This window comes from Mesocricetus auratus, unplaced genomic scaffold (assembly GCF_017639785.1).
Source record: "Mesocricetus auratus isolate SY011 unplaced genomic scaffold, BCM_Maur_2.0 Super-Scaffold_100007, whole genome shotgun sequence".
Lineage (NCBI taxonomy): Eukaryota > Metazoa > Chordata > Mammalia > Rodentia > Cricetidae > Mesocricetus > Mesocricetus auratus.
In genome coordinates, this window is record NW_024429191.1 from 72126545 (window position 1) to 72139552 (window position 13008).

A 13008-nucleotide genomic window follows, 5' to 3' on the forward strand; every position below is an offset into this window, starting at 1 on the left:
CAGCTTAGTCTATTGATCATCTTTTGTTGCAGCTAAACTTTCTTTCAGACTTGGTTTTCCTTCCAACAAAAACATGAAACATCTCTTAAAACTGTCATTAATCTACATTATTTACTCTTGTTACCGATCATGTTTCTTTCATTCACTTACCCATGGAAGCAGGGGTATTTTGTAAGTCTGGCCATTCTATAGGAATCCAGCAAACTGTCAGCCTGGCATAAATCCAAGCTGCTTTATGGTGATGCCTGGAATCTTTTAAGCAAAGTTTTTCTACCCCCTACCATGAGGAAAATATCAAAAGATGAACTATAAAGATCTTATTTAAGAATGTACCTGTGAACTTTATAATGCTTAATTTCCTTTAATAAGGAGTAAAAAGCAAAACCAAATAGATTTAACTACGATTCAGTTCTGCTTTGTTTACCAGGATGGTTTCCCTCACGTTAATAGAAGCTTAATTATTGCTAGACTGGCAAAATCCCCTACTCCATTACCGAGGTACTTAAAAATAACTAGCATGCTGTATCTCTTTCCAGCTTTGCCTTGAGCTGGCGTTGCTGCACTTACGTTATCTCAACTGGCTGTAGCTCTTAGATAATATCATAAGGATTAACCAGTAACCTCTTGCATCAGTACTGTTTTCTAGTGGAAAATACTTGGTATTTGGTTTTTCTCTTGTAGCAAATAAAACCTCAGGGGCACCAGGTAATCGTCCTGGAAGTGTAATCCGTGTATATGGTGATGAAAACAGTGATAAAGTGACTCCAGGGACATTTATACCCTACTGTTCAATGGCACATGCACAGCTTTGTTTCCATGGGCACCGGGATGCTGTGAAATTCTTTGTGGCAGTCCCAGGTGAGTTAAATTATTCTGCTGTGGTATTCATGTAATTATGTCTATCTTCCTTGTTTTTCACCTCCCTTCCAAACACTAACTTACTAGCATTACCCACAGTTTCAATACAATGCATAAGGAAGTTCTATAATGGAGATGTGATTGGAGTAAAATAGATTACTTGAATGGAGTTACTTTGTAGTCTCTCCCCTACTCCCTAAAGCAGATATTTTGGGGGTATTGCTTACTTTTGAAAATCAGTGATAATTTTGTTAACAGTATGTTACTCAGAGTCATCCTTGACTATATAGTGAGTTTGAGGCCAACCTGAAACACCACTGGCTTGGAAACTCACTGTATAGCTCAGGTTGCCTCTGAGCTCTCAATTCTCCTAATGCAGCCTTCTAGGTGCTGGATCCTATGGGCATCTCCATACCTGGCCAACAGCAGACTGTGTGTGTGTGTGTGTGTGTGTGTGTGTGTGTGTGTTTCTGTATGTTACTCAGAGTCATCCTTGACTATATAGTGAGTTTGAGGCCAACCTGAAACACCACTGGCTTGGAAACTCACTGTATAGCTCAGGTTGCCTCTGAGCTCTCAATTCTCCTAATGCAGCCTTCTAGGTGCTGGATCCTATGGGCATCTCCATACCTGGCCAACAGCAGACTGTGTGTGTGTGTGTGTGTGTGTGTGTGTGTGTGTGTGTGTGTTTCTGTGTCTGTGTGTGTGTGTCTGTGTTATATATATACACATTTGTATGCATGCCCATGTGTGAAGGCTGAGGTCAGTGTCAGGTGCCTTCCTCAATTGCTCTCCACCATGTTTTTTGAGAGTTCTTCACTGAATCCAGAACTCACTAATTAGCTAGACTAGCTGGTCAATAAATTTCAGGGATCACCTGTCTACAGATCCACTATCTAGCTACACATCTGCACCTGCACATCCAGCACCAGTAAGTGTTAACATGCCCACCTTGCCAACTTCTGAAGTACACACTGGAGACCTACTGAGCCACTCATCCCCTGATGTTGAACCTTCTTATTGCTTATATGGAAGACTTTTCTTTTGGAGTATAAATCTAAAAGTGGAATTAGTAATACTGTTATTAATATGTCAATTAACTGCAAGGATGAATGCTTTGTCTTCAATTGCAAACTCCATTGTAGAATTGTTTCTAGCAGGCTTTATGGCTTCCAGAGTAAGCTTGAGTAATGCAGTAATGAAGTCCTACAGGAATCCAGCATACTACCCCACCCCCACCTGGCACCCCATCCCCTTTCAATTTTACATTTACAGTGTGTATGACATCATATCACTGTGTCCTGCTGGTTCCTAGAGGCATGTAGTCTGTGAGATTTGGCCAAAGGACAGCAGATTCTGAAAAGAGTATCCTACAGCCAAAGCTTTCTTTATTTCTTTTTCACGCACATACAGACACCACCCACAATTCTTGGGATCGGACATTGGCCTCACATATGCTAGGCAAGCACTCTGCTTCTGAGCTATGTCCCCAGCCCACAGTCAAAGCTCTCTAAGAGGAATGTCTTAGGGACTGTTGATTTGTTCATAATGTGAATAGTATGTAAAGGTTTCTCTCTTCTCTGCCATTTCATACTCAAAGATTCTACCTTAGAATTTGAACTTTAGAACAAATGACACATTTGGCACCAATTTTATTTGCATGGTCTATAATAAAAATAAGACATACTTTTCTTAACTATGAAAGAAAAGGGCATAGATTTGAAATATATTTCTGTTGCTGTAATAAAATACCATGACAAAGACAACTTATAGAAGAAAGAGTTCTAGAGTGTTGGGGACCACAACAGTAGGGACAGCTGAGAAAACACCACCTTCCTTCCTTCCTTCCTTCCTTCCTTCCTTCCTTCCTTCCTTCCTTCCTTCCTTCCTTCCCTGGTTTTGTTATTGTTGGGGTTTTTTTTTTGTTTGTTTTGGTTTGGTTTTTGGTTTTTTTCGAGACAGGGTTTCTCTGTATTGTTTTGGAGACTGTCCTGGAACTAGCTCTGTAGACCAGGCTGGCCTCTCACTCACAGATATCTACCTGCCTCTGCCTCCCGAGGGCTAGGATTAAAGGCGTGTGCCTAGCTTTGGGGTGGGAGGGTTGTTTTTTTGTTTTTTGAGACAGGGTTTCTTGTGTAGCCCTAGCTGTCCTGAAGCTATGTAGACTGGGCTGGCCTTGAACTCACAAAGATCTTGCTATCTCTACTTCATGAGTACTGGGATTAAGGGCATGTGTCATCATGCTGGACCTCAGATTACATCTTTAACTGCAGCCATGAATCAGAGAGTAAATGGAAAGTAGAGCAAAGCTATGAACTATCCTACCACTTGTGAGGTACTTTCTCTAACAAGGCTACAGCACCTTCCTAAATAGTGCCACCACAAATATGCGAATTCCTAGGCTTAAGTGAAGATTTTCTGTCTTAAATACAAATGTTTACCCTTAAGAGGGAAACTTTATTGTTTCTCAGATCAAAAAGTAGAACAATATAGTTTGTTCTAACATCCACCTTACCATACACAAATATCACACTGAACTTTGGAAATTACCTTCTGTTTACTGTGAAATTGGTTTACTCAAGATTTTTAAATTAGGCTCTTAAAAACTTCATGTAATGATTTTCTGACAATGTAAAACCTCAGTGTTCCTAATACCTTGGTGGTATATACTGAGGAGAGAGAGGGCGTAGTAACTTCTTGGATACTGTGTTTTACTGTATCCTTGGCAGGCCTCAAACTCACTACATTGAGCAGGCTGGTATTCAACTCACAGGAATACTCCTACCTCTGCTTCCTGAGCCCTTAGATTGAAGGCAATTAGAACATTGTCCAGCTTAACTTTATTGAATCAAGATTTCTTTAACCTGTGTTGGCCTTGAACTCATGACTTGCCACACCCTTCCTACTTCTGCAATTACGGTCATGAGTCAACCATTTATTTTACTTTGAAAAGGTAAAGGAAAAAAAAATCCCCTAACTTTCACCTGTGATGAGTAATATTTACTGTCCCATTTCTATATAAAATAGGTCAGGTCATTAGCCCACAAAGTGGTAATGGCGGAGCGGATCTAACAGCTGACAAAGCAGGGTCATCTGCACAGGAGCCCAGCAGCCAGACGCCCTTGAAGTCTATGCTCGTCATCAGTGGGGGAGAAGGCTACATTGACTTCCGGATGGGTGAGTCTTTGCTTCTGCGAGGTCAGTTCCCATTGTGCTCTGTGAGTTGAGTTTTCACCCGCAGTGAATAGGAAATCACGTCTGGTAATGACTTCTAAGTTCTCTTTGAATATTTTACTTAAAGAAGAATTTTTGCATGTTTTTCTGTCTACACATATAATGTATGTATTTCTTTCATACCAAAAAGTATTCATTTGAAAGAGCATTTTAAAGTACAGATGGTTATGCTAAATAAGGTTTGTGTGAAGAGCTGAAGAATTATAATCATAAAACATTGAACAAACTGTCTACTCTCCCAGAACCGGTTTTCTCATCCACAAAATGAAGAAATAAAAATACTTCATAAAACATTGTTTATTTCAAAATTACTTTATGTGTTCACTTTCTCACATTGTGCCTGTCATCCTTAAACTTAAGATGTATAAACAAATCAGTCACTAGTTCCCTTTTAATCAGCTTTGTGTGTGTGTGTGTGTGTGTGTGTGTGTGTCTGTCTGTCTGTCTTTGAGACAAGGTCTCTCTATTATGCTGTCCTAAAACTGGTTCATGTAGACTCACAGAACCCACCTGCCTCTTTCTTCCAAGCACTGGGATTAAAGGCATGTGATAAGGAGGCCACTTCCTTCTGATAGGTTTTATAGAACAGTACAGAGCCGAGGTTGTTAACAAGTTAAGATGTTGTAAATGCTCTGGTGGAGAGGTGTTAGTTCTTCCCATAGCGGGAAGATAAGGTAGAGGAGAAAGGATGCTTGAAGTGTCAAATAGTGGTAGCTGGAAGGGTTGCATTAGGACAGGAGCTGGTGAGGGTGAAGATTAGTGGTTCCTGACTTTTTAAAAAATGGCTTAACTGAGGTCATTTTGTTTCTTTTGCTTATTGCGTGGGGCTTGTTTGTTTTTTCAGTGTTGGGTATTAAAACCAGGACTTTATACATGTTAGACAAGTATTTTAACAGTGAACATGTCATATCCTCAGCTTACTAAAGACTTAAAAAAGTGAAACCATCTTAGTTAAAATCTTTTAAAAAGATGACAGCAGAGAGTATACATTTCTCTAGAAAGGAAGATGAGGTGAATTATAGAAGACTGTCATATACTATATATACACTTGTGGGTGTTTAGGTAGAAAGAAGGAAAAAAGATACAGAAAATATTTTCCTAAGTATCTTAGTTAGGGTTTCTATTGCTGTGGAGAGGCACCATGACCACAACAACTGTTGTGAAGGGAAGCACGTAATTGGGGCTGTCTTATAGTACAGAGGTGGCAGGATGCACATGGGCAGACATGGTACTACTGGAAGAGGAGCTAAGAGGCAGAGAGAATAAGCCACTGGGCTTGCCTGAGCATCTGAAATCTCAATGCCCACCCTGTGAGACACTCCCTCCAACAAAGCCACCCCTCCAGTACTACTCCCTTTTCATTCAGCCCACCACACTAGGTATAGTTTGTGCTTACCTTTCAAGCAAAGGAGAATTGCAGGACTTGAAATAGAGGAGCAATGTGCTTAGATTGAAGGTATTTAGGTCCAAGACACAGAAATGAGTTAGTAAAGTCGACATGTGAGTCAGCTGGTGACAGTGGAGACAGAAGCAGCATTAGCTAGTCATGTGTTCATTCAGAGCACTATCTAAATGGAAGCAGCCTAAAGACAGGGAAGGAAAAAGAAGTGCTGTACACTACAAAGAAACACTCTAGTCTAATAAGAGTCTTAGTAGCTTAATGGTTTCTCAAGCATAAGCTATTAAATGTTTGTAGAGAATGTAATGAAGATGTCTATCAGAGTAAAAAATGTAGTGTCTTATCAGTGACAGTGCCCCACCACATGCGGTCAGTATAAAACAGAACAGGCTCTTGGTGTACTTCTATGGGGCAGAGGTATCAGTGTAAAGTTTAGAGATGATGCCAGCAAGAACAGCAAAGTTTCAAAGCATTTCAAATAATTGACCACTGGCACAGGAATGTTTTGTGGAAAGGAATTGCTGGGATTCTCTTTAACTAAAGGTGATTTCTGTAGCTTTTTTTTTGGAGTGTAACGTGGCAGTTGGAATCATACTAAAAAGAATATTCTAGTCAAGTCTCTGCAGTTTTCCACTAAGTGCTTTCCATTGCAGATTCTAAAAATGGCATGAAAAGTGCTTAACCAACCAGGTTTGGCTATAGCTCCTGTAATCTGGCTGGAAAATACACTTGGTTTTTAAGTAAAAGCTAGTTTTAATAGTGAGTATGTTGGCTTTAGGAACAAAACATGGTAGCACACACCTTTATTATCAGTACCCTGGGAGGCAGAGACAAGTAGAACCTGGGCTGCATAGTGATTCTAGGACATCAGGGGTACAAACTGAACCATTGTCTGAAAAAATGAAAACAATTAACAAAAGGAACACCTTGAATTTAACCTTGTCTTAGTGTTTTAACAGTAAGTAAAGGATTTATCAAAGTAGTAAGGGCTAAGCTTAAATTAAAGGATATAGGACCCTGGGGAACAAGATACTAAGTCTTCAAAACAGCTCTGAAAGCAAGAAACCAGAAACCGTTGTCTCAGCCACTTAGTGTTCACCATTGTAGTTTGCTTTTGTTGTGTTGGTTTTTTTTTGTTTTGTTTTTGTTTTTTGTTTTTTTTTTTTTTTTGGCTTTTTCAAGACAGGGTTTCTCTGTGGCTTTGGAGGTTGTCCTGGAACTAGCTCTTGTAGACCAGGCTGGCCTTGAACTCACAGAGATCCACCTGCCTCTGCCTCCTGAGTGCTGGGATTAAAGGCGTGCGCCACCAACGCCCGGCTTGTTGTGTTGGTGTTTGAAATAAGGTTTCATTGTGTGCCCCTGCTGGCTTGCAGTTGACTGTCTAGATCAGGCTGTCCTGGAACTCACTGAAGTTTTGCCCATCTTTGCCTCCAGAGTGCCAGGATTAAAGGCATACTCCATAACACCTGACTCATTTTTAAATTTTTTTAAAAATTTTTTTATTTTATGTGCATTGGTGTTTTGCCATAGGTGTTGGGTCCCCCTGGAACTGGAATTATAGACAGCTGTGAGCTGCCATGTGGGTGCTAGGAATTGAACCCAGGTCATCTGGAAGAGCAGTCAGTGCTCTTAACCATTGAGCCATCTCTCCAGCCCTGGTACATTTTTTAAATTTAAGAGCCAAACTTGAGACTAGAGAAATGACTCAGGCCAGGCTGGACCAAAACAATACAGAGAAACCCTGTCTCGTAAAACCAAAAAAAAAAAAAAAAAAAAAAAAAGAAATGACTCAGTAGTTGACAGCTCTGGCTGCTCCTCAAGTGAACTCATGTTTATTCCCAACACCTACATGGAAGTTTTCGCCAGCTCCATAGGATCTGGCGCCCTCTTTTGGCCTTCATAGGTACCACATGCACATGGTGCACAGACATGCAGGCAAAACACCCGTACACATGAAATAAAAACAAATAAAACCTTAAAAAGCAAAACAAAAACAGCCAAACTTACTTTTCTTAAATATATGGTTATAGTTTAGTTAGAGAAACTGACTTTGGACCTGAGCATGTGCTCTGTATTTTGACATCGCTGTGAAAATATTGGGAGAGGGGGTAAGGGAAAATGGCTTGCATAGAAAAATGCATATATTCAAGCCGGGCGTTGGTGGCGCACACCTTTAATCTCAGCACTCGGGAGGCAGAGGCAGGTGGATCTCTGTGAGTTTGAGACCAGCCTGGACTACCAAGCGAGTTCCAAGACAGCCTCCAAAGCCACAGAGAAACCCTGTCTTGAAAAGCCAAAAAAATAAAAAAAAGAAAAAAAAAGAAAGAAAAATGCATATATTCAGTTACTCCTCTTCCTCTATTTCTAGTCAGTGGTGCCATTTTCTTCTACTAAATTCAAATGGGAGCATTACAAAATCCCAGTATATCAGTGAAATATCTTTGTTTCTTAGTGTGTACATTTTTAGGATTCCACTGAAGAATTCACCCCACTAAGCAAGTTGTCAGCTGGCTTGTACCAGAATAACCTTGCTCTGCACAGCAGAGCTGACTACTGCAAGCTTGTGCACAGGAACAGCAGTGCCTGTTTAGTACTCAGTGTCTCAGCTGGAGAACTTCACCCTTGGTCACCAAGAATCAGCATGACATCCTGAGCCTTAGTTAGTATGTTCCATATTTGTGCCTTTTCAGTTTGAACTAAACGAGAGTAGAACATCCATTTTGAACAAATAGAACTGGATATGTTTGTTTTTTCTCATCTCCCAATTCTGTTATCATTAGTGAACAGACATATTGTGATGACAGTCTGGCATAGCATTATGTACTAGCTCTCATGAATGAAAGGAAGAAGGAATTCCAGAAATCAGGCAGTGGTTTGAGTGAAGATTCACACTCTGTTTTTTTTTATTATTATTACATTTAGAGAGAGAGAGAGAGTGAGCATGCATGCGTACACTATGCTATATAATATGGAGATCTGAGGGCAATTTGCACGAATATGGTCTCTCCTTTTACCATGTGGTGGCAAAGGCTTTTACCCACTAAGCCATTTTACTGACCCCTGACTCTCCTTTTTATTTTTTCATTTTTGTGTGCATGTATACATGTGTGTGTGCACCCTTGGACGCCTTCTGGAAACCAGATCTCCTAGAACTGTAGTTAGAGATGGTTTTGAGCTGCCCAGCATGGGTGCTGGGAACCAAGCTGAGGTCCTCTGGAAGGCTAGCGAGTGCTCTTGCTCTGTGAGCCATGTCTCCAGCCCCATGGTATTCCTTCCTGTGTTCTCTGCACTAGAAGTCAAACAAGCTTTGTGCATCGTATTCATGGGCTAATTGTGAGTTCAGTTCACATCATTCTTTGTTTTCTGCACTTAAGCTAACTTCAGTTTCCTTCTGATCCATTAGGTGATGAAGGTGGAGAATCTGAACTTCTTGGAGAGGATCTTCCACTGGAACCTTCGGTCACCAAAGCAGAAAGGAGTCACCTAATAGTGTGGCAAGTGATGTGCGGCCATGAATGAGTCCATCGGAGCCAGGTGGAGATGAGGAAACTGCCTCTTCTGCATGATTTGTTTTCCCTCCCCCTTATTTAATGCTCTTTTTTTTGTGTGTGAAAGATGGTTCACCACATAATATGTGAGCATTTTTTTTCCAGTTACCTTTATATTACAAAATTTGTCCTATGGTAACAATACAGAGAAAGAGCAAGCTAGTTTACTGAACAGTGTTAATAGGGAATTTCAGTATATCATGAACAAATCAAAGGATGTTTACTTTCTGCAAACTGGTAAATTACAGAAAGCAATCCAGATGTGGTTTGCTCTGCCACAGTCTAATGTCACTCACGTAATTGATAAGGTCACTTTTTAGCTATCACTAATAATGGAAATATTGGAAAAGACTTAATAAATGAAACTGTACCATGAAGTACAATAGAGTTTTCCCCAATGTATTATAGAATTGACACACTAATAACAGATGAATTAAGATTTATCTAAATGTCCCAAGAGGGCTAAAAGCTAACTGTAAATTCCTTTAACTTTCACTTTCAATTCTGACAAATCTTGTTTATATGGTATATAAAACTTTGTTTTCATCAGATTTGGGGGGGTTTTATATTAAAGAAATTAAGGCTACACTATTTAAATAAAATTTCTTGTTCCTATCTCATTAGAATTCTAAAGTTTATGAAGCCTGCTTCTCTGTATATTCTCATTTTTTAGACTAGTTTCACCCATTTTCATACTGACATTTAAAAAATATATTATTTGAAGTTTAGGAAATATTCTGGGAAGCGTAGAGGACACTTCAATATTAGAAGGATGTTCTAAGAGAAAATTGTGTTTTGTACTCCTTGTCCTAGAGGATGGTGGTAGTTGAGTTTTTTCCATGGAAAAAAAGTACCTGTTAGCCAGATGTTCCTAGGCTGCTCCTAACCTGTTAAGGAGGGGACACTGTGGTGGCTGTGGATTGAACCTAATTAGCTAAATACAGAATAATTAAGAAGATTGATTTCTCTTTGTTCTGTATAAAACCAACAAACAGCTAGTGTTGTCTTGGTATAAATAACACTTGAGCGTTTACACCCTTGTCAGTTTAAAATGACATCTTCAAAGCGAAACGCTGCAAAGTAGCATCTTTTCATTCATGGTATGCATTTGAAAAAGTGGGTTTAAATCTAATTTCAGCTGATAACCTATGAGTTTTCAAAAACCATGATGTGATAGATTTTTTTTTCCTCTCTCAAGCTTCCTGAAAATATATGATTTACCATTTCTTACCCACTGCTACAAGCAAATTTAAGCATAATTTTATGTGCTATTTTTAAAATAAGAACATACAAGAAACAGGTCTTCTGGTCATTGGAAGGACCAGACCACTTCATAGATGAGAAATCTAGGTCTCTAAATGTCTAAGCATTCTTATGTACCAGGGAACTTCTCCCCAGACAGTGACACAAAGATATCTGTAAAAAGTATACCAGTGAATGTTTTGCATATATGTGACTAGGCTAGATCCTAAGACACATGAACTTAATGAGCATGGGAGGCTTTTGTATCAATAAGCACACTGGGCACACTCTAAAATTGTGGCCCCTGTATGTTTTAAAAGAAAACCACCTGTTTTGATAAAGCTGTATAGAGGATAATATTTTGTTTGATCTACATATTCGTTTTCTGCAGAGCTGAACACTTTTCCATAACTTGTTTGCTATATCTTTATTTTAAATATGAGTCATTTGAGGCAAATACTTTTTAAAAAAAGCATTATTATCATTTATTGGAATATTGTATAAACTCGTAAGGAAACACCAAAGTTTCTGGGAGTTTTAATCCCAAGAAGAGTTAGACATCCTCGTCGTTGTCCAGAAGCTCTTTACATGTTTGTGTGATCCAGTGTAGCTCAGGAAACCAAAAGCTAAAGAAGAAACATGCAAAGGTGTTGTTACCATAGTTATAATTGTTTCTTTGAAACTTAATGACATTGACTTCACTCACAGACTGTAGGTGTGTGGTGATTTTAGCTAAAGATCCCAAATTACTGTGGCCCTGTTGGACTAATTTCAAGGACCAGAGAGAGCAGACACACCTATACAGCTTGTTTTAAGAGCTGTGCTTATATTTATAATTTTGCTTCTCTTCCTCTTTCCCCCCATAACACATATATTCTTGTGATGTTTATTTTGGTCAAGGGGGTAATCTTTGGAAGAAATACCAGGAAGTAAGCTGCTCGCAAAACAGTAAAGGTTATAAACTGCCATAGCCTCCACAGGGCAGAGGAGGCTTGAGTGCCTCTGGGAGGAATGCAGAGTACTGAACGTTCTCGTTCTGTTACATCTGGGTTATCTATGAGGCTGAACCATATGAAATTACCAGTGTGCAGCCATTGCCAGTCTATAAAAAGAGCATCAGCATATTCTCAACCTCACACTTACTAGGAATGCAGGTTAAAATCTCTAGGAGGCAAAAACGGACTGTTTTCTAGAAACTCAGTGTTGAGAGTTTTTTTCTCTAACGCATGTAGATCTAAACTGGTCAAATAATAACATATCCCTTACAAGTTGCAGCTTGCTGTGCGTGTAGAATGTTTGGACACAAGGATACAACGCACCACTATTCAGTGGAATGTGTTGCAGTGGAAAGGCTGAAGTATACTCTCAGTTAGCACATTGGTCATCTCGTGAATTTGAGAAGAGACCACTTAACACGCAGCCTTTGTGACAAAACAAAACGCCTCATATTAGCCTCAAAAATATGTGTCTTGCAAATGCCATGGAAATGGAGATTTATTTCCTAGTAAGTATTATGACTATTACCAAAGGACTCGACAGATTTAGGGTTCTTCTTAATTGATCATGTTAGGAAAGGGGCTGATGGCGTCCCACTTGGGTACACGGGAGGAGAAGGAAATAAATGTTGAAATCATAAATGCTTTTCTAACAGGGTTGTGCTATTCTGTAACACTAATTGTCTTTTTCTTTCTCTTAAAAATGAAGTTTTAGTAATAATTTTGTCATATATTTCTAAATATTTGAATATGTTTTAACTGTTTATGTCCTAAATTTCTTTTTGTCCTATCAGAACTTTACTTGCCTCATAAGATTGGGTTCTAGAGTGCCCCCATTTGCTGTCTCTTAGAGGCCGAGACTTCATTTCTATGAGTAAAAAGCTCATTAGCAATGTAGTTATTTCAGTATTTATTTCTATTATGGAATCCCTGGGGTTCAGAATGTAACTTTGTACATGAAATATATATATAAATATGTATATGAAACATGTGTGAGGTCCAGCGTGCTTTGTTTTATCTTTCTTGGAGCTCTAGACTTGGTTTTTATACGAAAGTCCAATAATATATCCCATAAAACATACCATTTCTGAAAGCCAAGATTATTCTTTGGCACTGACTAAAGTGAGCAGTGATTTATGACACGTGGCAATGGTCAAGAGGGCACTCTGCTGACAGGTAGGGTAGGAATGCTGAGTAAAACCTGCACTCGGCCTCAGTGCTAAGAGACATGTTGCAGTATGGTTTGTGTTTTTCCTTTGGTTTGGGGGGGTGGCTTTTGTTTTTGTGTTTTGATACAGGGTTTCTCTGTGTAGCCCTGGCTGTCCTGGAACTCGCCAGGTGGCCTCAAACTCACAGAGATCCGCCTGCCTCTACCAATGGAGGGAGTGCTGGGATTAAAGGTATGCACCACCACCGCCCAGCACAGTGTAGATTTTAATGACAGGTGTGGTAGACTTGTTCAGGGAGGTGAGAACATGAATGATTATAAAGGGAATTGATGGCAGCACAGTGTAAGTACACATTTAGTGGGTGGCATTTAGTGTGATCCCAACGTGTTTTGATTATGTTTTCAAAAATGAAGAAATTTGGTGTGAGTTGGCATAGTGAATAAAGGTGCTTAAATCAGTCTCTATAATCTATCCATATGCTAGAAGGAGAAAGACAACTCCTACAGTTGTCTTCTGGCCTTGGCATGTATGTATACAGGTGTACACACACACACACACACACA

General features: G+C 39.5%; 1 protein-coding gene across 14 annotated transcripts in view; it reads left to right on the forward strand.

Moving 5' to 3' along the window:
- The window catches only part of Spag9 (sperm associated antigen 9), a 124182-nt gene extending 111917 nt beyond the window's left edge, over positions 1-12265 (forward strand). For all 14 annotated transcript variants that reach the window (XM_040749505.1, XM_040749508.1, XM_040749506.1 and 11 more), the window contains 3 exons: positions 682-858; positions 3886-4035; positions 8895-12265. In XM_040749505.1, coding sequence (XP_040605439.1) covers positions 682-858; positions 3886-4035; positions 8895-9010 — 443 coding nt within the window. In that variant the 3' untranslated portion in view covers positions 9011-12265. The remainder of the gene's footprint in view (positions 1-681; positions 859-3885; positions 4036-8894) is intronic.
- The last annotated feature ends 743 nt before the right edge of the window (positions 12266-13008 follow it).